The sequence below is a fragment of the Aptenodytes patagonicus genome, chromosome 1 (assembly GCF_965638725.1).
Source record: "Aptenodytes patagonicus chromosome 1, bAptPat1.pri.cur, whole genome shotgun sequence".
Classification (NCBI taxonomy): Eukaryota; Metazoa; Chordata; class Aves; order Sphenisciformes; family Spheniscidae; genus Aptenodytes; species Aptenodytes patagonicus.
In genome coordinates this window covers 201069637-201094061 of record NC_134949.1, presented here as the reverse complement: position 1 = coordinate 201094061, position 24425 = coordinate 201069637, and the positions used below count along the sequence as shown (strand labels likewise).

Below are 24425 nucleotides of genomic sequence, written 5' to 3'. Positions count from 1 at the left end.
AAGGATTTTTTTAAAATTGATTTTATCAGCCTACGTTAGATTTCTTCAAAATAGAAATTCACACTGACTAGTTCAGCATGGTGACTTTGAGGTTTTGAACCCATGACTTCATTAATGCCACAGGCGTGACTAAAATAGTGTAGTTGAAATTAATCTTTTTTTAGACATTAATAAGTCATAGTGAAAAGAAATAATTAGCATATCTTTGGGCCAACAGAAGAACATTGAAAAAGAAGTCAAGGAAACCAGAGCATTTCAAGATAATTGCCAGGCATACATCATTTACTCCAGATTAGCTAAGGTCACGCACTTGATGCTCCCAGTTTTTGCATCCATATATGTGGCCATTGTTGCCATCAAATTGCTGAATTTTGATGGCTATATTTAATGGACTGAGAATAGACCATGAAGAAAAGTACTAAGAACAGCAAATATAAAAAGCACGTACTCCATTCAGTTAATCAATGACCTTTTAAACCTTGCTGTATGCAGGAAATATCCACTTGTATTTTAGTAATTACATTAGCTTCCTTAATGGCATTTGATACAGATGGTATAGGAAGAACTTATCTGCAGCTGAAGAATGCAGGCAACAGTTTTAGTTTGAATTGCAAATACTTTTTCTCATTGGAGTTAAGTGGGGGGAAAGAGAACTGAAAATAAATTTGTGTGCTCTCCTCAGTCAGAGAAGCCATTATTTTTCAAAGCTTGTTATCATTTTTGTTTCTCATTATGTTAAAACTAATAGAATTTTGCACATTCTAAAAATCTCTGTGAAATCCTGCAAAACTATAAAGAGGAAGAATAAATACAGTTGTTAGTGTATTTGGGGCTTAGGGAATTGATCTTTATTCTGATTCATGCTACAAATTCTATTTTTGGTTTTGTGAAGATACCTGAACCAGTTTGTGCCTTCTCTTCTGTCTGTAAAATGGGAGCAGAACATTTTCTTCCCCCCCCCCCCTTTTTTTTTTTTTGGTCTGTTAGAATATATACTGTTTGCTGAAGGAAATTATTTTAGTGTCTGTACCAAGCCAAAAGCAGTGAGGCAATTCACACAAGCTGAAATTCCTGGAACAGAGGATCACACAAATTTAAAAACCAAAAGATTATTAAAATGATCTTTTTTCTGGTCTATGGAGGATAAGTTCAGCAGGACGGGGATGATGATTCTTCCTTAACTTCTCCTACAGCTTTTGATTATGTGGGATCTTCATAAACCAGAGATTGCATTCTGACAGTTTTTCCTAATAAGCAGAAATGGTTCTGTCCTCCATTAGGTCTGATCTGTTTTTATCATTCTCTACTATTGACTCCACAACAGCTCTAACGGTAAACTCTGAAGATTAATTGTGTTTTGCGTAACAGGAAAAAAATCTTTAGTTATTTCAAATCTTTCCTGGTTAATCAGGAATAAGCAAAAATGGGAAGAAGCACAAGGGACACAAAAATAGAGCCCTTGGCAGCTAGGAAGGAGGAAATGGAACGTATAATGGAGGGCATACACATTCCCTCACACGACTTGAGTGGAAGGAGTCCCTGAAGTGGGAGTAGGAGGCTGATAAGCAAGAAACTTACAACGTGAAATGGTGGCCCTGCTATGAATGTTTCACGCTTCTGTATTCTGCTTTACTTCAAGGAATATGTGGTATGAATACTTAAAGTGAATAGAAAGTATTTCTGTTTCTATTTCCTTCTTCCTACCCATCAAGATGCATGGGATTCCCCGTTTTCTGTTATGGCTACTCCTGTTTTTGCTTATTTATAACTCGTGCTGCACACTTAATTTCTGCTGTAGACAGAGCTCTCTGCAAAGGGTATTTCTTGCATCCATCTTTGACACTGTGAGCTTCTTTTATGAGGCTTTCCTATCTCCCTCTGTATTTTCACATGTCTCTGAGATAGTTATTTGTTTCTTTTTGACATGAAAACCAGCCTCTTAGAAGATCAAGTTTTGAATACTACTGGTTATGAGAGGTGTTTATGGCTAATATCAATGGTTGTTTCATCAGCAGGCAACTACAGAGCTGGGTACAACTAATGGGTGTGCTGATGTGCTAACCAGATGTCAGTTCTGTATCCTCCTCTTTCTTTCTCTTAATTTCACCAAAATCAGTTCGATTCTCCTTTCCGATGCTAGAATGCTACATCCAAACTTGCAGTTGATTAGATGTGATACATAAAAAGTTACCAAGTGATGTCCATACAAATAGAAAAAAGACATCGGTTTCAGGTCAGATGATCATTTTACTCAAGCCAAATCATCAGGCTTTTCAAAATTATAGTATATACAAATTAATATTATTGTAAACAGAAAATTTTGCACTAAGGTAATTATCACTTCCTTCAAACAGAGAGTCCTGTTTTATTATATATACAGCATTTGTGTCGTTAAGACTCATCGTTGTTATCTGGATGATAATCATGAGTACTTATCCTAGCCTTGTGCCATTTAAGGCATGTTTATTTTGATCCATGCTCCAAACTTTCTTTCATATGATTTGAAGCTACACAGGTGGCATAAGTATCACCAACTGTCTTTGAAAGTTGAAAAGTTCTAATTTATATGAATTAGGCCAGGAAATATTCATTATGTGTTTCTCTTGAAAGTGTATATTTTGCATTGAGTTTTCTATTCTTTTTGGAAACCTGGTGAAATTACAAAGAAATTAATGCTGATGCATAAACATTTGTTATATAATTTAATTAGTTTATTTTTTCGTAACTGTGTATGATGGAGACATTTGTTCTTTTGATGTAAAATCAGAAGGTAAAGACATGTACAAATTTAGAAGACTGTAGCATGGGAACATGTTTCTAAGAGCATTATTTTGACTCGATCATATTTTAATACACCTGAGGTCTGATTTTGAAAGAAGCTAAGTGAGCGTGTGACAGAAAAGATTTTTTTTTTTTTTTTTAGTTTTACAGAATATGAGGTGGATTCCTAATAAACCAGAGAACATTCTATGATAAAATATTTCATACGTCTGTGCTACCTGCGTTGGCTTAACTGTAGAGTTCAGTCTTCTGTTTGGATTTTCTTTGTCAGCTTTCAAACAGTGGAGGTAGCCTGCAGGTGATAAGTATCCCATTAATCTTTCTGATCCTCTAGCACTTGAGCGTGAGAATAGCTGATCAATTACAGCAATTGTCTCCCTAAATGAGCTTTGCACATCTGCCTCTTATTTCATTAGTTAACTGTTTGCCCATATATCTGATAGAATGGAATCCTAGTGGCTTCTTACAGCTTGTTCTGTGTTACTGTACAATAAGGATGGGGTTGTTAGCAAAATGGGCACAAAAGGGTATTTATCCACTACCTGCAATAAATATACGTGCTATTGTGTAGGAGTGCTTTTGTCTCTAATCGCTGTTTGTAGAAACCTACTTAAAGCATATCAGTTTGCTTTTCAGCTTCCTATTTAGTCCTTAGCTGTAAGCTTTATATTTGTGTATTTATCATTTTTGTAACACAACAAAAGTGTTTCCATGCCCTAAACCAACATATGAATGCGTTGCCTATATGATTGTAGATAACAGAAGCTACCATATATAGTTAACAGTAGAAGTGTAATTTCCTCCTTGTCGCTTTGCGATGCATCTTTTAAATACTTAGATATGATATCCTTCTCTCAGGCAGTAATTTTGCATTTCCAAAGCTGCAAACAAGTATTTACAATAGTGGCAATGTTATTAGGTATTAATTATTCAAATTAAGTACAAAACAATGAGTAACAATTGCACTGCATAATTCAAAGTTTGTTTTAAGAAACACGGACTACAAATTATGGGTTATAATTTTAATAAAAATAAGATTTCACATTAATGCCTCTTTCATTAATATTCAAGCTTTCAACTACAGGAAAACCAATTCCCAGATGAAAATGAAAATAATTTCTAAGCAGAGGCCTTATTCTCTACCTGTTAATATCTGATCAGGTTATTCTTAAGACTTTACAGGATTTAGTTTTCAGAGATTGTTTTCTTATGTTTATCATATATTAAATTGCTTTGGATGATATAGCTAAGTATTTATTTATTTATTTATTTAAATGGTGACCTGAGCTAAATGCCAGAAAGACTTAATTAAAAAACTTTCTGTCCTGAACCTGGTATAGATTATTCCAGGTGATGCTTTGATGCTTTCTGCACATTTAAGTATGTTTGAATCTGAAATTCTCAGATAATTGTGCTTGAAACTTGTTTCAGTGAATTTGAGTGATAAAAAGATACAGCACAGATATTTTATGGAATTTCTGAAACCATGGAGCTATAATGACTAAATAGCACCAATATTTTAAATTCATTTTTGACTATTTATTGCAGGTCTGGTTTGTATGAAGTCGAGTACTTCAGTGGTTGAACTTGTTATGCTGCTTTGTTCACAGGTAAGACAGACATTCTCTGGTTTTAATTGTATTAGTTTCTCTCCATAGTGCTGGATTATTGCCAGCCTAAGAATTGTATCTTGCTGTTTGTTTCATTCTTCCATTTCAGTGTAAGAAAATACAAATTAATCTCTTCTAATAACATGTAAGCTGTAGATTATTTTTTTTTCTATATTCCATAGTGTTGCTATATTCACAGGGTGTACAACGTATATTTGCATTTGTTTGGAAAAGTGTATGGATGTACATTATGCACTTTTTCTGTACATGAACTCTCTTTCAAGCCAGTTCTTATTTAGAATACGTAAATAGGATACTGTTTTCATAATTTTATGTTAAAATCTGTATTAGTAATTTTTTAAAACCTTACTTTGTGGTGACTTTATTACTTTTGGTATACCTGACATAACTTATTGCATATTTTATATAGCTGTCAGTATATAAAAAGCAGAGGAACATGGTTTAGATAGTCCTCAGGAACTGGCAGAAGCAGAATATTTCTATTTAAAAAATGCTCCAGTTAATATTTTTTTTCTTAGCATAGCAGTAATGGGTTTCTCAGAAATCTGAATCAATTAACATTTTGAATTGCTTTCACAAGTAAAATATTCAAAACTAAAATAATTCCTCAAACTGTTTGGATTGTTAGAATCTCAATTTTAATTTTGTTTGTTTTGTCAGAAGTGTTATTGGCTAAATTCATAGATATAGCCTTTTACTTTAAACTGCCAGTAATAAGTTACCAACAAACTTTTTAGAATTTTGCTCGTTTTGTAAAATATAAAAAAGATATAATGGCCTAACAGTTCCAAATAACTTCACAAGTTTTTTCACTTCTCTAAAGACTTATTAACAGTGTTTCATTTACCAAGTTCCCCACAGATTTATAATACAAGTTAAACTCAAATCAAGTTAATATATAAAATGCCCAGGTTAACTTGTTATATTATTACCAAGGAAAATTACTTGTTTGTAGTTTTACTTGAGCATTCACTGCTGCACATTAAGAACATGCACGAAAAATGAACTGAAAACAAATTAGTTTCTAGGGGTAATTGAAATGAAAATCTATTTTTGAGGAATCTATCTGAAAATAATTAACATTTACAACTGATTTTGGGGGAGGGGATTCCAACTTACCTGCTGTTTGCCAGTCCATAAGTTGCATTTCTTCAAACTTGTGTCATAAGGAAATCATTAAATCTTGTTTTCCTTCCCACCCCCCCCCCCTTCCTTTTTTTTTTTTTCTCCCCTCTTTTAGGCAGGGTAGATATTGGTTAGGGAAAAGTAAAAGAAAAATACATCCCTGGCAGGAATCCTCAGTGGGGTTTGAACTTCAAACCTTCTCCAGCAAGGCACTTGAAAAATTTGTTACCTAATGATCAAGTCCTGGGTTCCAGGAAAATTCCAAAAGATCCATTAAGGCTTTTAAGCCCTATGTTCATGTCATGCAACTTTTTTTTTTTCTTTTTTTTGCAGCTTTTTAAACCTTTTCTTGAGGGAAGGAATAACTTACAGTCCTTTCTTCTCTAGCCTTTGGTTTTACTGCAGTTCTCAGGAATAAAGTGGAATGTAGCATTAGGGTCTAGTGTCTTTGATGGCCTCATCATCTAATCATAGGTTTAACATTACTCATTTGCTGGCTCCAGGAATTCCTGCCATTAAGGGCCCTAGAGATGAAACTTTGCCTCAAATATTGATTGGAAGGAAGAGAGAGAAATTTAAGCTCTTTCTGCAATGCTTTTTCTTTAGACATCCCAGTAAAGCTATATAACAAATGCAGCTAAATCAATGTTATTTCTATGGCTATTATACATGTTATTTATTATTTCAAAATATTTGACTATTTTAAAAACAAACTTCATTTTATACCTGAAATAATGCAAAGAGCCTAACCATTTTCAAATTTTGAACATTTATTCATTTTCTTCAATGTTTGCTTGGGAGAACTATTTTCCATCTACACAATTACTTGGGGAAATTGCAAGCTTTTAGTTTTTATACCGCATCTGATACTTCAGGGTTGTTTCCTTATCTTCTAAATAAGGAAGATTTTGTGTCCTGATGTCCATTTATTACTAAGTACTTCAGAAGCTAATGCTGTAATGTTTGTTGGTGGAGTGATGTTAAATGTTTCTACAGGAATTGGTCAACAGGGGGCTGTAGTGGTGCAAATTGCATTCTCCTCCCCTCACCTTCCTAACTCCAAAAGTATTGCTTCTGTAAATTGCATCTGCACAGAATACCATATTTAATCCTGTAGGTGTACTAAACAATCAGGCCTGTAGTTCATCTGCAGGAAAAAAAATAGGGTTTTTTTTCTATTTACATTTTAAAACTATTTGTCAAAAGAAAACACAAGATAAATGCTATAATAATACTAATACATAAATTGGCTTGAAGAGAATGGCAGACAGGCAAATATCATAATCCAGCCTATAGCTAACAGAACTTGGAATTAGGATCTTTGGAGATGTTGTCCGCAGCAAATGAGATTAACTTATCTCTAAAAACAAAACAGATAGTGCTACCTGAGCTTTTCCATATAATAAATTGAGTAATATGGGCTAGAAAGACTATATAAAGTACTGTGGTTTTTAATAATCCTAATGTAACTAGGGCTTCTCTTCCTAATATGGGTAAATCCTTCATATTCAGATTGAATGGCATTTTACAGATTATGTGGGGAAGTTTGAAATGTGTCACTCAAAAGACAGATGACGATATTAAAAAGCTTTGAAAAGTACAATTTTGTTTGCACAGAACAGAGTAACTTTAGACATTGAAAAGGAAAGGGAAATGCAAAGTTTGTTTTCCTTCCATTTGCTACAGCAAATTAGATGCTTTTATGCTCTTTATGTTGGAAATTCCATGTTAACGACTACAGATTAGCAAGGATGTCAGAATTTTTTTTCTTATCTGAGCTCCTGAATAAAATCAACATTGCCAGCGGCTCACGTCCAAGGTATGGTCTAAATTTACATGAAATATCACATTACAAATGTCTGAAGGTACATGTCATGGATAATTCAGTTCATATGGGCAGCCTTTTAGACTCTGAGGGATATGCAATCAAGCCTTTCCCCCAAAGGAATTTGGAGTTTCTGTGAAAAATACATTTTAAGTTTTAAAGGAACTCCTGTAGGGGTAGTGCATCATTTGTGGGTTTGGGGAAGAACAAAAAGTTCTACTCTTTGTATTTTCAGAATCTCTCTTGTACTGTAACTTGCTTCCCTGCACCCATTTTATTTTTTCCTAGTATCACCTACGTCACTAGTTATAATTTAGGTTAATTTGAAGGCTTTATTTTCTTTATTTCTTATATAAACCAAAAGCATACATCCAAGTACTTGAAATATATTTTTTCTAGATAATTTATAGTAAACATATAATGATTTTCACTTTTCATAAAACAGGCATTTTCATTTGGATTTAGTCTATTTTAACATAAAACGGATGAAGATGCATTATGTTTGACAAGATCTGTGCTTGATTAGCTGGTCTTTGTTCCCTCAGCCTAGTTGAGCACGTCAAAGCTGTGTTGCTGTTGGAGTGGCAGATTTCTTCAATAAACCATACAATTTTTTTAAAAAATACATTAATTTTTGCAGTGTAGTTCTTTCTTACATCAGATTTAGATTTCAATTACTTTTTTCTTATTCTTTCTTTTTTTTTTTTTCCCTAGCCAAAACACTACAATAGTTTCTAATTACTTCCAGATCTTTTGCAAATTTTTCTCTTTGGGGATACAGCTTCTGCAGAAACTGAATGATGTTATCCCAAAGGAGTTTTATCTCATGCCACTTGCATTTTTATGTATCTTATCTATTAGCAGGGGAAATTTATTTTCTTAAACAGAAAATACTGTCTTAGTATTTAAGACATCTTGCTACTTGACCTGTTAAAAAATATAATTATTATAATGGATAAATGGTTACTTCAGGGAAAAAATGCTATGTCATTTGTGATTGTAGAATACATCTAGAATATCTGACAAATTTCAGGATTTTCAATAGTTTTCAATACATCATTCATTCTGTTGATTTCCCCTCCCCACATGTTGAAAGTTTGATAAAGATTGTAATTCAGGAGCCTCCAAAGGAAATACTAAAACTAGAATGAAAATAGTCCACTTCTGAATCCTTATCTTGAGGAAAAAGATTTCTTTTTGATGCTATCCCTCGTAAAAAGGCTTTTATTAGAAAAACTGTATGAGGAGTGAGGAAAAGGACATACAGAACCAAGAAATGCTTTACTTAAAACTGGCAATTAAAACGTGTTAGGAGATTCTCAAATAAATGATAACCCATGGTCCCTCTTATCATTAAGCTGTAAGTAGATTCTGTAAATTGTTCACGTTTATGAAGAATTATAGAACTTAAAGTGTCTTAAATAAAGCAAACTATACCAAGAGTATATCCATAACTTGAGAAACTCTGTTATGTAATTAATGGGTAAACTGAGCTTCAGCTAAGCCTTTCAAACGTTGGTTAACAGTGTGAGCCTCATAAATGAGTTGTGTCTGTCCACATTGTCTTATCTATTAACCTGGAAACTTAGAAGCTGCTTGGGCTGAATCCAGTCTGTCTCTCCGTATCACAGACAGCCATTCAGTACATACTTATTCAAAAAAGATCTGTGAAGTCTCTGCTCCCATGCAGCACGGTCCATAAAACACGTTCCAGCGTTTTGACACATGTAAAACATAGTAGTTGTATACTATTATATATACTATAGCAATCAAAACTATAAAGTGGCAAAATGAGGCAGAAGGCAGGAGAGGGGAAGGCGAATGAGTGCATTGCCTGTTGTCCTAGTGGCAAGAAAAAAATTTAAACAGTATAAAGAAATTAATCCCTCTCCAAGGAGAGGTGGAAAAAACAAACAAAACCTCCCCCCCGCCCAAGATGTGCCTTGCCAGTGCAAATTCGAAGGAAATTCTCACTGAGTAAATTTGGTGGTAGGTTTAGCTCTGAGAACATAGGCAGACCTATCAACCAGACACTGGAGAGATTTCAGTACGCACTAGCACATCTAAATGTGCATTCTGTCTCGAAGTATGGGATAGCTCTTGGGCTTCAGAAACTGGCAGCTGCCCAACACAGAAACCAAGCAGAAAAAGAAAACCTTTTCTGGTCCCTACAGCTGACCAAAAGAAGCCCTGAAATGTGTGATTCATATAATAGAAACACAATCCATTCTTCTTGATACTAAAGATACTCTATTCAAGGCTTTCTAGAAAAGTTTCAGTAGGAATTCTCTAGCTCTGCTGTACAGTGCCTTCTTATCAAGCACCATCCTCACAGGTATCTTACCAGGCTCCATCTTAAGACAGTTAGCTTTATTTTTGTACCACACTATAAATGTGTGGTAAATAAAAATGTCTATTACAATAGACAATACAATTGACAATACAACTACTACAAATAAAATTGTCTATTTTATATTTTAATATTATGCATTATTAGAAACCTTTCGATTTTCATTATAGATTGATTTATAATAATTTTGTATGTATTTACTCCTGTTGCCAGTGTTAGATTCAACTTTAATTATGATTATTGGTCCTTATTTATTCCTTCCAAAGGTATTCCTAGAGTTCTCATACTTCTTACATTTTGTTTGATAACTGATAGCTCTTTCAGAGTAACTGTGATAGTAGCACACTAACAGAAGTGTTTGCTGTTTGTCTTTTTGACACCAACTGCAGTAGGAAGGCTGAAGAGAAGTTAAATAATGACGACTTCTCTTAAATCTAAAGAACAATGAACCTGGGATTTAATCTATTTAGGAAATTAAGTCTGATATAATTTCAATGGTGAAATTAAGGTTGGTTATGCAAATTCTTATGGAGGTGTAATTTTTTAATCTTTCTTTTTCCTAATCATGAAACAAGTTGGATGTTTTACCTTCCCATTTGTCCTACTGGATTATCCACTGTCTCTGTATTTGTACCAGCACGACTAGGAGGAGACAATGCTGCATATCATATCACTGCAAAAGTCTGAATTAAAATTTGATGTAGAAGGGAAGGATACATAGAAACAAAACTGAAAACGGTTCAGACATTTGTTTCCTCATTTAGTGGGTTAAGCTGGCTGAGACCCTAGTTCAAAAATCACCAGAGCTACTCAAAGAGAAGGATTCAGGATTGAAAATCTGGGAGCACAGAGGAGAAGAGAGAAAATACTACCTGTGTTTTCTTGGCAGCAAGTTGTAAATTCAGATCTCTGCATCTAATGGAACCATGCTCTTAGGTTGCAATTTCAATATTCAGCTTAGGCTTTTCTCTGGCGAAAATCACACTGGCAGAGGTATCATATCTTCTCCATGCCTAGCTCCATATTCCTCCTTGCTCCCTTTTACCAATACATGCAATGGTGGAAACAGTCACATCAAAATAAAAAGTAACTCTGGATAAAATAGTAATTTTTAACTGATTATACTTCTAGAGTAGCCATGAAAGCAATAGCTCATAGCAGGTGGCAGATAGGACGGCTGAGGCTGTAGGAAAGAAGGACTGCCCCTGTGGCAGTCAAGAAAAAAAGAAAGGAATTTTGGCATTTGATGGGAGAGAAATAAGTTACAAGCAAAAAAAATCCCACGGATTGTCGGGCACTGGACAAAGCACTAGAAAGGTATATGAAAATGTCAGTCACATAGCTCCAAATTGAGGGTTTGTAACCACTTTTTATCACAGACTCAAATTAAGTTCAATAAATAAAGTCTTTGTAGCTGAAGCAAGTACTTTCTCTAATATTGTCATCCTATTTGGACTATATAAAGATCCAGCAAGAGAGAAGCAACATTTCAACTGTGTCCTTATCCATTATCAAATATGGTACAGCTTAAACACGTACTTATGTTCTGGTGTTGATTTGGGGCTCTTCATAATCCAGAACATGGCCTATACACAAATAGGTTGATATACACACTTAGTGTAATTTCCAAAACCAGAAATGAACTCCAGTACAAGCTACAGGGGAAGTAGAAAACTTTTTCCTTTATATTGTTTTGCTCTAGAAATTAAGTGGTTTTTTGGGGGGTGTTGTTCCCCCTCCTTGGTGTTTCTCACTTGCTTTATAGAATTCTGGAAATTTTCCAAAAGATGATCACTTTGCATTGTCTTTTTTTTTTTTTACGCTAAAGGAGTGTCAGAGAATTTTCTTGCATTAATTCCTTGTCCGTGTGTGGAATGTCCTCCAGCCCAATCTCAGTCTTCATCTCTTGGCCATCTGCTTCTGATAATGTAACTTTCAAATGGAAACCATCAGTGTATTCTTTTCTACTTGTTGGGCAATTTTACTTTCTTGATTATTCTGTGAGATGTGCTTCCAGATCCCCGAACACTCAGAAGACTACTTCTGTGTTTTGCCTTTAGTAATAAGCAGAATCTTTTCTTCAGTATCTTTCTTACACCAGAGTCATCATGGAACTTCTGGTCCTTTCTCTTGCCTGTCCTTGTCAGAGTATTTTTGTCAAAAAATGTCAAGGACTACATTTATTACACATCAGTGGGATGCTGATCTGAACCTCTTCTAGATTCATGACAAAACGGGCAGGATCAGAAAACTCTAAGAATTACTTTCCCCATATCCTAATATGGCAAGGTACCTTCTCTATTAAGTTGCCTATAACTGAGGAGGATCTTAGATCAGAGGAAAACACCGAGAAAGTCAGAGTGAGTCAGCTGGTATTTCTTAAAGGGCTGACAAAGGGTACAAAAGCTCATTACTGGAGGCCATCATTATTAATAAATATACCATAGTTTTGGGGGGTTTTGTTATATATATAATGGAGACAATGTGAGGAGTAGTTTTCTGTTCATCAAAAAGTCTTCTCTTTAATGGTGCATTTTGGAAGACTTCAGATTAGTTATCCACCTCTAACATCAAAGATTGGTTGAGTAATAAGTGGACTGGCTTTTAGGATTAATAGCCTACGTAGCAACACATGTTGTTAATAATAATTTTAGTGTCTCTTAAATGAAGAACTATTTTTTCAGTCAGGAAGGAAGCTCTAGAAGTTATGGAGTTGCATGTATCTTCTAGCACATATCTTCTGTCTGCACTAGAAGATATGCAGAATTTCTACAAGGTGACTAAGGTTAATATTGTATCATCTAAATAAATTTGGCCATTTCCCTAGTGTTGTTTGGATAATGTAAATGTTTTTGCAATTGTGGATTTTTTTTTTCTCTTTTCTTCTAAGATATCAATGAAATGTTCCTCTGGGAAAGTTTGACTTCATTTCCAAGATAAATTGGGCAATTACCACAGGTGACCAGAAGGGCAATGGGTCTGTGTGTTTCCAAGAAAGCGAAAAATTAACATGTTACTCCAAGTCAAGAAAATAAAGGAAAAATGAGTCTTGTGAAAGTGAAATCTGAAACTTCCTATTACCTTTGCTGCATTGTTAAAGTCATATTCACATAAATAGTGTTGTGAAAGCTTCACATTCTTTTCCTTTCTGTGATTTGGCCAGAAGCCCAGTGTATTCCAATACTTGCAGATTTGCCTTCCAGGAGGATGTCGTCAGTCATTCTGCAACTTCCTTATTGTGGGAAATAGTCGCTTTTAAAATGGATGACCTATCATCAAATCCTAAAATTGATCCCAAATTTACTTGCAAGAGTAGACCAAAAATACATTTTATTTATCATCTATGAGCAGTATACATGTGAGTGTGAGAGAAGGATAAAGGCAGTAAAATTGGAATTCTTAGATCTGATTCTCATTCCAAACAATAATGGAAGGTTTTAAGACTCCAATATCTTTAGCTCAGTTCTTCTAGGAATGGTAGGGACAGTCCTATGATCTTAAAAACTGTATAATCTTCTCAAAAATTTATGAGCGATCTGATCAAAAATTGAGGCTGTATCTTGAAATCAGTTGGTTTTTCTGTTTTTACCTACTTTTAATGGACATGGTTTTCTGCCATAAAGAAACATTTCCTTCAATCTTGTAACATTACCTTTGAATCTTTCCTCTTAAATGAAGTAAAGCAAGTTATTGGTGATTTTAGAAGGTAACTTCACAACATGGAGTACAAACCCAAGCTAAATTACATGTATGTTGTGAATTGCAAACACATTTTTATAAAATTTCCTCTTCCTTATCCTGATAAAAGGTAGCACCTGTTCAGCTCTGTACAAGACTTTTCTCCAAACATATTCAAGAGTCCAGAAAGAAGAGAGTCAGTGTAATAGAATTTCATCTGTCTCAAGAAGTTATGATTAAAGTACAGTGATTGAAGAATTGAGGTGTCAACCGAGTTATTAGTACCTTAGACTAGAAAATTCAATAAATATTCAATATGACAAAAAGAAAAAAAATACTCAGTTTAAGACACAGAGAAGAGAGAATTCTAAAGAAGCTACAACTGATTGAGACAGTAGCACCTGTAGTGGAAGGAGAATTGTAGGGTGATTACTACACCAGTTATCTGTCCATTCAGTAACTGCAGTTTCTTGAGAAACTTGTAACTTGTGACACGATTTTAGATTTCCTTGCAGAAATTGGAAAGGGTGAGAGCTCTCATGTAAATTATGAAAACTCTGCATGGACAGTTTCATAAGAGGATTCAGTCTGAACCTTCTGTCAGGGAACCTGTACTGATGCTTTCTGGATGCAGTGATGCTTTTTAAGCAACAACAGCATAGAGGAGGAGGACAACTTAGGTGGGGCAGGGGGGTGGTAACTACCAGTATCCTATTAGTACATTTTTGGTGTCTTCAATAGAAGTTTGCATAGTATAAAATATTTAGAACATAGCCATAGTGGACAGTAATTTAACTGAATGTCTAAAGTTACAATGTTTAGCTATTGCGTATGAAGACAATTTTTTTCTTTCTTTCAACATGAATAAAGTTAAAATGAAATTTGATATCTTCATTCTGGTTTTAGTACAGAGAAGTGGTAAGCGTCATCATTCTTGAACACTGTCTGTGTTAGACAGTCTCTAAATATGCCTCTATCCCCAAGACTTCTATACCCTACCTTGTTCTGAGAGGTGCACTGCTGGCAGTAATAGTCATCCCCGCTGCCCTATCAAGCAGGAGCCCCAAGGGAAGAAAGGTCAACGCATCCTTCTTGTATAGACGAAATTCTCTGGTACACAATTTTGTCAGTCTTCCGTTACTTCAGCATGTAATTGGCATCAGCATTTTTAAGGCACAGAAAAGTCTCCCAGCTCTTGTTTTAAGGCCCAGAAGATTCAGGATATGAACTACACCAAAACCACCTGAGATGTAGTGTAGTCATTCAAGCATTTAGCTGCTAATAACCAAATGTCTATGCTATGATTCTACTTGCCTATAGCATAAATTTTCCAACCACCGTCACTGCATCCATTACATTTGGTGTTTATCTTTCCGCTTCTTACATCTTGAGGGTGAGAAAGATTTTCTGTGGAATCTGAGATAATGTAAACAAAATTGCTGCACATTCTTTGAGCATACGCTCAAACTCCACATCTTAATCCAGTTCTTAAAGTGCATGCAGTGATCTGAATGGCCGTTACAAAGGCAACTGTAATGCTGGCACTTCTAAGTATTTCGGTTTATTGTTCGGGTCTTTTAAAAATAAACTGAAAAAAAGAAAACCAGGTGCCTCTTCATAAGTACAGTTCACCTCTCAGGATCATGAATCTGTTATATTAAATTATGCCTAAAACTGAGAGGAAATTATAGTAGTAATAATTATTTGTGGATTAATGGAGGGTTAGGAGTTTGTAGTGAAGTTTGTAGTAATGAGTTTGTGGTGAAGCAATGCATGAACCATGAATCCTGGTTTCTTTGTGGTTCTGCATCATTATGTTTTCCACTAATTTTTGGTAGATAGTTGGACCGGTTTCACACATTTTTATTGTGAACAATTACTTTGGATAAATGCATGAGATTTTCCACCTATGGAGACATAAGAAGAGATTTGTTTGCTTCCACATAGATACCTAATGGCTTTTTAGGTGCCGTAGATATCTCACCTAAAATCCAGTTAGCCATTTTGGATGTCCTGCAGTTTCTGAGACATTTTCACTGAGCAGGAAGACCTGACTAAAGACTTGCAAGAATCTCTTGGTCTTTTGCAGACACAGGTAGACCCTCTGTCTCTCTTTAGAAATTTAATTAGCATGCTTTCTTCTAGCTGTCTTGTCTTTTTTTTGTCTTCTCTCTTTTCAGCTTCTTTCCTGAATTGTAGTCACACCAGTTCTGCTTTCCTGACTGCAGAGTCATAGTAGCTGTGGTGCAGAAAAGCATCTCAAAAGAAAATGCTAATAGGGCTTTTTATAATGTGCAGTAAAAGGCTCTGATTAAAAAAAACAATAATGCTACACCTCAAATACTATCTCTAACTCAGACTATTGTTTCTTAAAATGGCACTAGGTGCCTATGTTTAGGCAATTGAATCCTTTCCTTCTTAGTTTCTCAGAGTGACTTTGTACTATACCAAGGTGATTTAATTGCTTCCAAAAATTAGATCATTAGGCTTGCTTCAGTTACTGGATTTGGAAAAGAACAAAATCAACAGCACTGAAAAAAGGACCTGTTACAATGGTTTTCTAGCCCACAAGCTAGAGGCTTGAGTGCTGATACTCCATCTTCCCTAATCAGGATTTACCTGCTCAGTAATACGTTAAGAGTATGTTCATTATTTGGGTATTTTGGTAGCTTGCCTCTTATAAAACCAATCATGAGTACAAGATTATTATTGTTGGGCTTTTTTTGAGATGCATAACTTGGTCAAATCTGTGAATTTTCATAAGATCAGTAAGAAGCACCTTGCTGATTAGTGACTAGTTTTCACAACTATTATTTGAGAAAATTTAATTATCTGTGCAAAGTTATTTTTTTGCCCATATCAGGAAAAAAGCATTGGGGATTTCTGCCTGATTTTTTAGTCCTGGAAAAAAGGAACTGTAAAGCAGAATAGTTCTGTAACTGTAACTCTCTCTACCCATTTTTGTTTATAACATGAAGTGTCAGACTAGAAAATTTCTCTCTGAACTGTAATCCAGCTAATGTATCTTGATTTTTTTTTTCTGTATGATGAAAAGGAAATGTTTATTACCCTTAAAGAAAAGGTTTAAGGAATTATCCCAAAAGAAAGTAATCTTTACTTGCTAGAGAGATATCTCGACCTTTTTTCATCTCAAATATCAAAAGTCTGTTGGTGTGATAGAGGCAGTGAGCTGTATGGCAAAAAGCTGTTTGTAATGCATTGAGAATTTTCTCTTTAACTTAGTGGTATATGAAGTAAAAGTTGTTATCTTTTAATATCTATTAAGTGCTTTAAATCAGTTTCAAAAGTTTATGTTGGAAATCCATGTTTATAGTAAAAGAATTTTAAAAACTCAGTTTGTTATTAGCAACTGGTTTTGTTTTCACTTATAATGGGGACGAAACAAAGATTGAACTCAAGGAGGGATGGATGGTACACAGATTATTGCCTGGCCTATATGATAAAATGTACAAGGTGTAACAGTAAAGCAAAGTGAAGAAACTACTGCTGCCGTACTTTGTTGCACTTAATATGTTCATTGGGCAACTGTATGAAATGGAGAAACAAGATGTGTTTTCATGTTCTCTAGACAAGGAAACTAAAGTTTGCGTAAGGGTGAAACCGAAAACATGACCACCTAAAATTTATTTGAAAATCAGAATGAATTACAGTTTTTAAATGATCAGATCATTCTTCTTTGGAAAAAAAAAAAAAGAAAAAAAAAGAAAACCATTAAATTAAGAAGTTCAGCCTAAATTCAAGCCCCTTAGGAAGTCATCAGGGTCAGCTTCAGAAATGTGGTTTAAAATCCTTGGTCATGTTTTGATCATGTTATATTTTATCTTCTTAGGAATGGCAAAATTCTATTCAGAAGAATGCAGGACTTGCATTTATTGAGCTCATCAATGAAGGAAGGTAATTAATTTTAAAGCTTTTGAACAAGTAGTCATTTTGCATTTATTCCATTGGGTGATAACACTTCCTCACCATCTGTTCCAAAAATATTGTGAAAAGGCCATTTTAATTAAGAGATTTATTGTCTAGATATTTATATAGTAAATATTTAATTTGAAAATGTGTAAATTCTGAAAAATTTGTTTATTGACAGAAGGAAATAGAGCTCCCACGAACTGTATATAGGTTTGGGTTTATTTGAGAATTGAACCACCATTTTCCAGAGCAGCAAGGTTGTTTTACCCAGACAATCTAGGGAGCCCAATCTGTAAACCCATCTGCTGCTCCATCTGTTTCAGGAGCACAGCATTCACTGTACAGATGCACTTCTCTATACTATCAGTTCATAAGGAATTATTTTGTCTAGAACTTCTGGTCCTGTAAAACACACAGGACATTATGTTTATAAGAGCTGCCTTGCTTTTGCAAATTGTTGAGATACTTTATTATCAAACCTCAAGTAATTTTAATGCTGTATCTGTTTATATCTTCTACTCTGTGCAATGTTTGTCAGTACTTCCAGCCAGCAAGCTGGGCAGCAAAGGGGGACTCTTTGGCCTTCCTGGTAATGGAATGCCAAAGACAAATGAAGCCGCTTGTGTAATGTGTGAGACTTGTATTGGCCAGTACATTAAATCCATTTGAATCTAGATGTCTTGATATGTGCAGTTGAAAAAAAATATCAAAATACGCCTGTTGAAGAGATTTTGTCATTATACGTGTGGTTTCTTTTTTTCACCAATAGAGTGTCATTACCAATAGTAAAGTATGAAATCTTTATTATAGGATATTTTTTGTCTAGCTGATATTTCAGTTGTTAAATCATGCATTCATTTAAAAGGAAGACTAGAAAACATCAGAGATACGAATATAGGAACATTAGTACCTGGAAAACAGGAGCATGTAGCTTTATACCCAATTTTTGGTTGGTGTAAATCCTCTGAACGCACACAAAGTTGCAGTGCAGTATAGCAGTTGGAAACGTAGTCCTTTCATTGGAAATTCTTCTTGCTATGAAGCAGCAATATGAGTCTGCACCATAATAGGGCTCACCTGAGTGGGTCATGTACTGCACATTATACTATAAATATTACATGGTAATAGACTGAATAATTATAGTAAGCTTATGTTCTCAGATAGTAGTATAGAATCCCATTTTGACCCTTTTTATTTTCTCAGCCAGGCAAGTGGATTCAGATATTGTTGCATGCTCTCTATTGATAAAATGCTCATTCTGAATAAATCCTACATCTGCATATTTTTAGTGGTCGAGTATTAAGATATCAGTGGACCCTCTACTCCCCTCTAACAATAACTTTTCAAAACGAAGTAGTATTTGAGAACTGCTGCTTAAATCCAATCAAAGGAATGTCTAATCAAACTGCCCTTAGACACATGTTTCTCCATATACTTTTGTCAGAAAGGTGTTTTAGAACAAGTGTGTGTGAATTACTAGAATGCTCTCCTTTGCAATCAGCCCATCCGTTTTTAATTTACCCTTTTGGGTATAAAGATAACAATCCTTTAACTGGAAATTGTTATAAATATTTATTCTGCTTAATAGCTAAACTTGTGAATGCAATTCATCAATCATAGCTAGAGAATGCAATTGTGCAGTTGTCAACAATTAACAGGACATAAACAGTTGATGAATGTGCAGCTGAATTAAAGTGCTCCCTAGGATAACCTGAAATTATAAACTGGATCATTTAAAGGAATCTAACAAAGGATCTTTATAATTAAAACAAAGCAGGGTTAATGGGATGTAAAATTGCATATAATCGCTATGCAATAATGATTGAATTTTAAATTATTAAAAGCAAAATGAAGACTAAGAATATTTTGAAGGACTTTCTGGGTTAGATTTTGAGAGACCTGGGTAATAAATCAACAGTTTTGAGAAAGCTTTTTCTTTTGAGCATGGAGCAAAAGGTTTAGATGTAATGCGGAGGATCATAGTTTTTAATATCTTCAGTTAGATGTCTATCTTTTTTAATATACAGATGCTATAAGGTGATTTTCTGAGTACCTAACTTTTGTTGTTTCTGCTTGAAATAATTTGTGTGCCTTTCTGATCTTTGACTTTATTAGAAATGTTCTGAAACAAAATATTTCAGTTTAGTTGTAGTTAAAAAAAAAATAACATCTATATTCCTGTCCCTTTAATAAATTGCATTTTCATTTTAAATCACTTGATTTACTGTGTTTCTGGCTTTTCTTGTTTTAGATAATGTTTTGTTAGGAAGGTCCGAATGACATATTTGTAGAATTCAGCGTACAAACACTCTGGTACAGCTTTCTAAAAATAGGAACTGTTATAACAGTTTTTAGTATAACAAGAGTATCTGACTATAGATTTAAATTAATACTTTCAAGGAAAACATATGCAAAGATATTTAATTTGGAAGTGTAGAATAACACTGTCTATAATATACCTGAAAGATTTAGAGGCATCCTGGTTATGATCTTGAACTTTATGCTTCTTTTTAATCAGTCTCATGCTATGAATATGTGATGTTGAGGGTATCACACATGTCAAGAGCTTCACTGATAGCAGCTTAATTAGGATTTCAGATTTACATTAGGGTATACACATAAGTAGGCTTCTTAATTTAAGAGCTGGATGCATCTCCAATGTTGGCTGTAAAAGGGGACATGAAAAGAGTTCTTTAGGAGTGATGTAGGAGGGAGATTACAACCCACATTTAAGTGGGGTGGTGATGGATGAGGTCAAAAGAAAAGGGTGCAGGGTGACAAGAACAAGAGATAAGATAGGAGCACCCACCTCGAGTAAATATGTACACAAATGCATACAGCTTGGGAAACTAGCAGTAGAATTTACTCCACATGCAATCACAAAACTATGACAGGACTGGAATGAATGAGATTTGGTGGGACAGCCTGCACTGTATGACAGAAGCACTGTGATGGACAGATACAAGTTCCTCGGGAGAGATAGGCAGAGAAAGCAAGGAGTGTTGCCTTCTGTGTGAAGGAGCAGCTCAGATGTATGGAGCTCTTCAATGGGATGGATGACAGTCTGGTTGATAACTTGCAGTTCAGGATGAGAGGAGAGTCCAGTAAGGGTGACATCATGGTGAGAGTTTGTTACAGACCACCCATTCAGCGTGAGGGAAAGGAAGAAGTATTCTTTAAACAATTTGAGAAAGTATCTTCAGGAGATAGACTTCAGGAGAGCAGACTTTGGCCTCTTCAGGGATCTACTTGGTAGAGTGCCATGGGACAAAGCTCTGGAGGGAAGAGGGGCCCAAGAAAGCTGGGTAATATTCAAGGATCACCTCCTTCAAGCTCAGGAGCGATGCATCCCAACAAAGAGGAAGTCAGGCAAAAACGCCAGGAGCCCTGCATGGATGAACAAGGAGCTCCTGGACAAACTCAAACACAAAAAGGAAGCCTACAGTGGAAGCAAGGACAGGTAGGAAGCAAGGAAAGCTAAAGCCCTGATAGAATTAAATCTGGCCAGGGATGTCAAGGGCAACAAGAAAAGATTCTATAGGTACGTCAGGGATAAAAGGAAGACGAGGGAAAATGTGGGCCCTCTCTGGAATGAAACGGGAGACCTGGTTACCTGGGACATGGAGAAGGCTGAGGTACTCAATGACTTTTTTGCCTCAGTCTTCACCGGCAAGTGCTCGAGCCTTACCACCCAAGCCACAGAAGGCAAAGGCAGGGACTGGGAGAATGAGGAGCCTCCCACTGTGGGAGAAGATGAGGTTTGAGACCACCTAAGGCACCTGAAGGTGCACAAGTCCATGGGACCTGATGGGATCCATCCACGGGTCCTGAGGGAACTGGTGGATGAAGTTGCTAAGCCACTATCCATTGTATTTAAGAAGTCGTGGCAGTCTGGTGAAGTTCCCACTGACTGGAAAAGGGGAAACATAACCCCCATTTTGAAAAAGGAAATAAAGGAAGACCCAGGGAACTACAGGCCAGTCAGTCTCACCTCTGTGCCTGGCAAGATCATGGAACAGATCCTCCTGGAGGCTATGCTAAGGTACATGGAGGACAGGGAGGTGATTTGAGACAGCCAGCATGGCTTCACCAAGGGCAAGGCCTGCCTGACTAACCTAGTGGCCTTCTATGATGGAGTGACTACAGCAGGGAACATGGGAAGGGCTACAGATGTCGTCTGTCTGGACCTCTGTAAAGCCTTTGACACAGTCCCCCACAACATCCTTCTCTCTAAACTGGAGAGGTGTGGATTTGATGGGTGGACTGTCCGGTGGGTGAGGAATTGGTTAGATGGTCGCATCCAGAGGGTAGTGGTCAACAGTTCAATGTCCAGATGGAGATTGGTGACGAGTGGTGTCCCGCAGGGGTCCGTATTGGGACTGGTACTGTTTAATATCTTCATCAATGACATAGACAGTGGGATCGAGTGCACCCTCAGCAAGTTTGCAGATGACACCAAGCTGAGTGGTGCAGTCGACACACCAGAGGGACGGGATGCCTTCCAGAGGGACCTAGACAAGCTTGAGAAGTGGGCCCGTGTGAACCCCATGAGGTTTAACAAGGCCAAGTGCAAGGTCCTGCACCTGGGTCGGGGTAACCCCCAGTATCAATACAGGCTGGGGGATGAAGGGATTGAGAGCAGCCCTGCCGAGAAGGACTTGGGGGTCCTGGTGGATGAAAAGCTGGACATGAGCCAGCAATGTGCGCTCGCAGCCCAGAAGGCCACTCGTATCCTGGGCTGCATCACAAGAAGCGTGGCCAGCAGGTCGACGGACGTGATTCTGCCCCTCTCCTCTGCTCTGGTGAGACCCCACCTGGAGTCCTGTGTCCAGCTCTGGAGCCCTCAGCATAAGAAAGACATGGACCTGTTGGAGCGGGTCCAGAGGAGGGTCACAAAAACGATCAGGGGGATGGAACACCTCTGCTATGAAGAAAGGCTGAGAGAGTTGGGGTTGTTCAGTCTAGAGAAGAGAAGGCTTCGGGGAGACCTTATTACAGTCTATCAATACTTAAAGGGGGCTTATATAAAAGATGGCAGCAAATTTTTTAGCAGGGCCTGTTGCGACAGGACCAGGAGGAATGGCTTTAAACTAAAAGGGGGTAGATTTAGACTAGATATAAGGAAGGGATTTTCTACGCTGAGGGTGGTGAAGCACTGGCACAGGTTGCCCAGAGAGGTGGTGGCTGCCCCATCCCTGGAAACATTCAAGGTCAGGTTGGACGGGGCTCTGAGCAACCTGATTTAGTTGAAGATGTCCCTGCCCATGGCAGGGGGGTTGGACTAGATGACCTTTAGAGGTTGCTTCCAACCCAAACTATTCTATGATTCTATGATTCCATCTGGATCACAAACCCTAATTCTCATGGGGATCTTCAGCCTTCCTTACATCCTCTGGAAGTGCAACAAGGTGGGATGCGTGCAGTCAAGAAGATTTCTGGAGGGTGCTGGGGATGACTTCTTGGTACAGGATGAACCCACTAAGAGTGTCACACAGCTGGATCTGCTATTCACTAGCAAGCAAAAATTGTTTTTGGATGTGGTAATTAATGGCATCTTCGGCTGTAGTTATCGTGAAATAGTGGAGTTCAAGATCCTGAGGGAAGTGAGGATGGAGAGTATCGGAGTACAGGCTTCATGAGTGCAGATTTTAGCTTATTCAGGAAATTCATAGGTAGGATCCCATGGGAGGCAGATGTGGAGGTCAAGGGAGCTCTGGAAAGGTGGCAGGCATTTAAGTACAGCATCATCGAAGTGTGAGAACAGGAAAAAGTAGACGTATCAAGAGACTCGTTTGGCTAACCAAGGAAATTATAGTAGAGCTCTGGTGCAAAAAGAGAGTACACAGGAGGTGGAAGTAGAAGCAGACTAGAAAGGAGGAATTTGGAAACATCGCTTGAGCATGTAAGGAATGTTGTCAGGAAGGCCAACGCTCAACTGGAAATGAGACTTGGAAGAGTTATCAAGGGCAACAAGAGCTTCTACCAGTTCATTACTAGTAAAAGGCTGACCAAGGAAAATGTGGCCTGTTGCTGAGTGGGATGCATGATTTAGTGACATATAAGACTAAGGTGCTCAATGCCTTATTTGCCTCAGTCTTCACCAAGGTTTCTCAAGCCTCTGTCTTTAGTGAAAGGGTTCAAGGAGGAGAACGACCTGCAGTGGATGAGGATTGAGTCAAGGATTCCTTGAGACAACTTGTCCCATACAAATCCATAATACATCATGGGGTACATCTGATGGTAGTGAAAGTCCTTGCCAGGCTGATCACTATTATCTCTGAAAGGTCAAGGAAGTTGGGGCAGGTCACAGATGCCTGGAGAAAGATAAATGTTGCACCCATCTTCAAAATAGTCCAAAAAAAGCCAGAGAACTATAAGCTGGTCAGCTTTTCTTCTGTCCCTTGGAAAACCAAATCTTTTTGGAACACATTTCTTGCTGCATGAAGAAGAAGGTAATTGAGAATGGCCAACATGGATTTACAAAAGCTAAACCATCCCTGACCAACCTGTTTTCTTTCTATGTTAAAAAAACTAGATTTGTGGACACAGGGAGAGCAGTGAACATAATTTACCTTGACATTGGCAAGGTTTCCACACCGTGTCCCACAATATTCATGTATCACTACATTCTGAATGGATGGACAACTAAATAGGTAGAAAACTGGCTACATAATGGGGCTTCGAGGGTTGTGGTTAATTGGTCATACTCTACCTTGATGCCTTTGACAAGTAGAGTATCTCAGGGTCTATCCTGCCTAAGAGATGCATGTTACAGATCATTACCTATTAGTCTTTCACTATCCTCACCTTCTGTTTCCTTCCCCCTTTATGTTTTCATAACACTCACCTCTTTAAAGAGATTACCTTGTCCTTTCATTTAAAATAATTTCCTTTTTTTTTTACAGAATTTTCTCATTTTAAATAGCAGGAGTGGTCTGATCATAATACAAATTTGAGGAAACGTGAGACTATATTTCATCTCAGATTTAAAATTGTAAGCTTTGTTTCTGTAATTTCATCTCTGTACCTAAGTCTGCTTTCTGCCTTTAGCCATGAAAATATATACTTTTGCATATCCACCTACCTGGACCTCCAAGCATACTTA

The 24425-nt window shown here is 36.7% G+C and overlaps 1 protein-coding gene across 5 annotated transcripts in view; it reads left to right on the top strand.

Annotated features, from left to right (window-relative positions):
- Window positions 1–24425, top strand: part of NBEA (neurobeachin) — a 516384-nt gene that overhangs the window by 242328 nt on the left and 249631 nt on the right. For all 5 annotated transcript variants that reach the window (XM_076364262.1, XM_076364263.1, XM_076364261.1 and 2 more), the window contains 2 exons: window positions 4330–4391; window positions 17241–17305. In XM_076364262.1, coding sequence (XP_076220377.1) covers window positions 4330–4391; window positions 17241–17305 — 127 coding nt within the window. The remainder of the gene's footprint in view (window positions 1–4329; window positions 4392–17240; window positions 17306–24425) is intronic.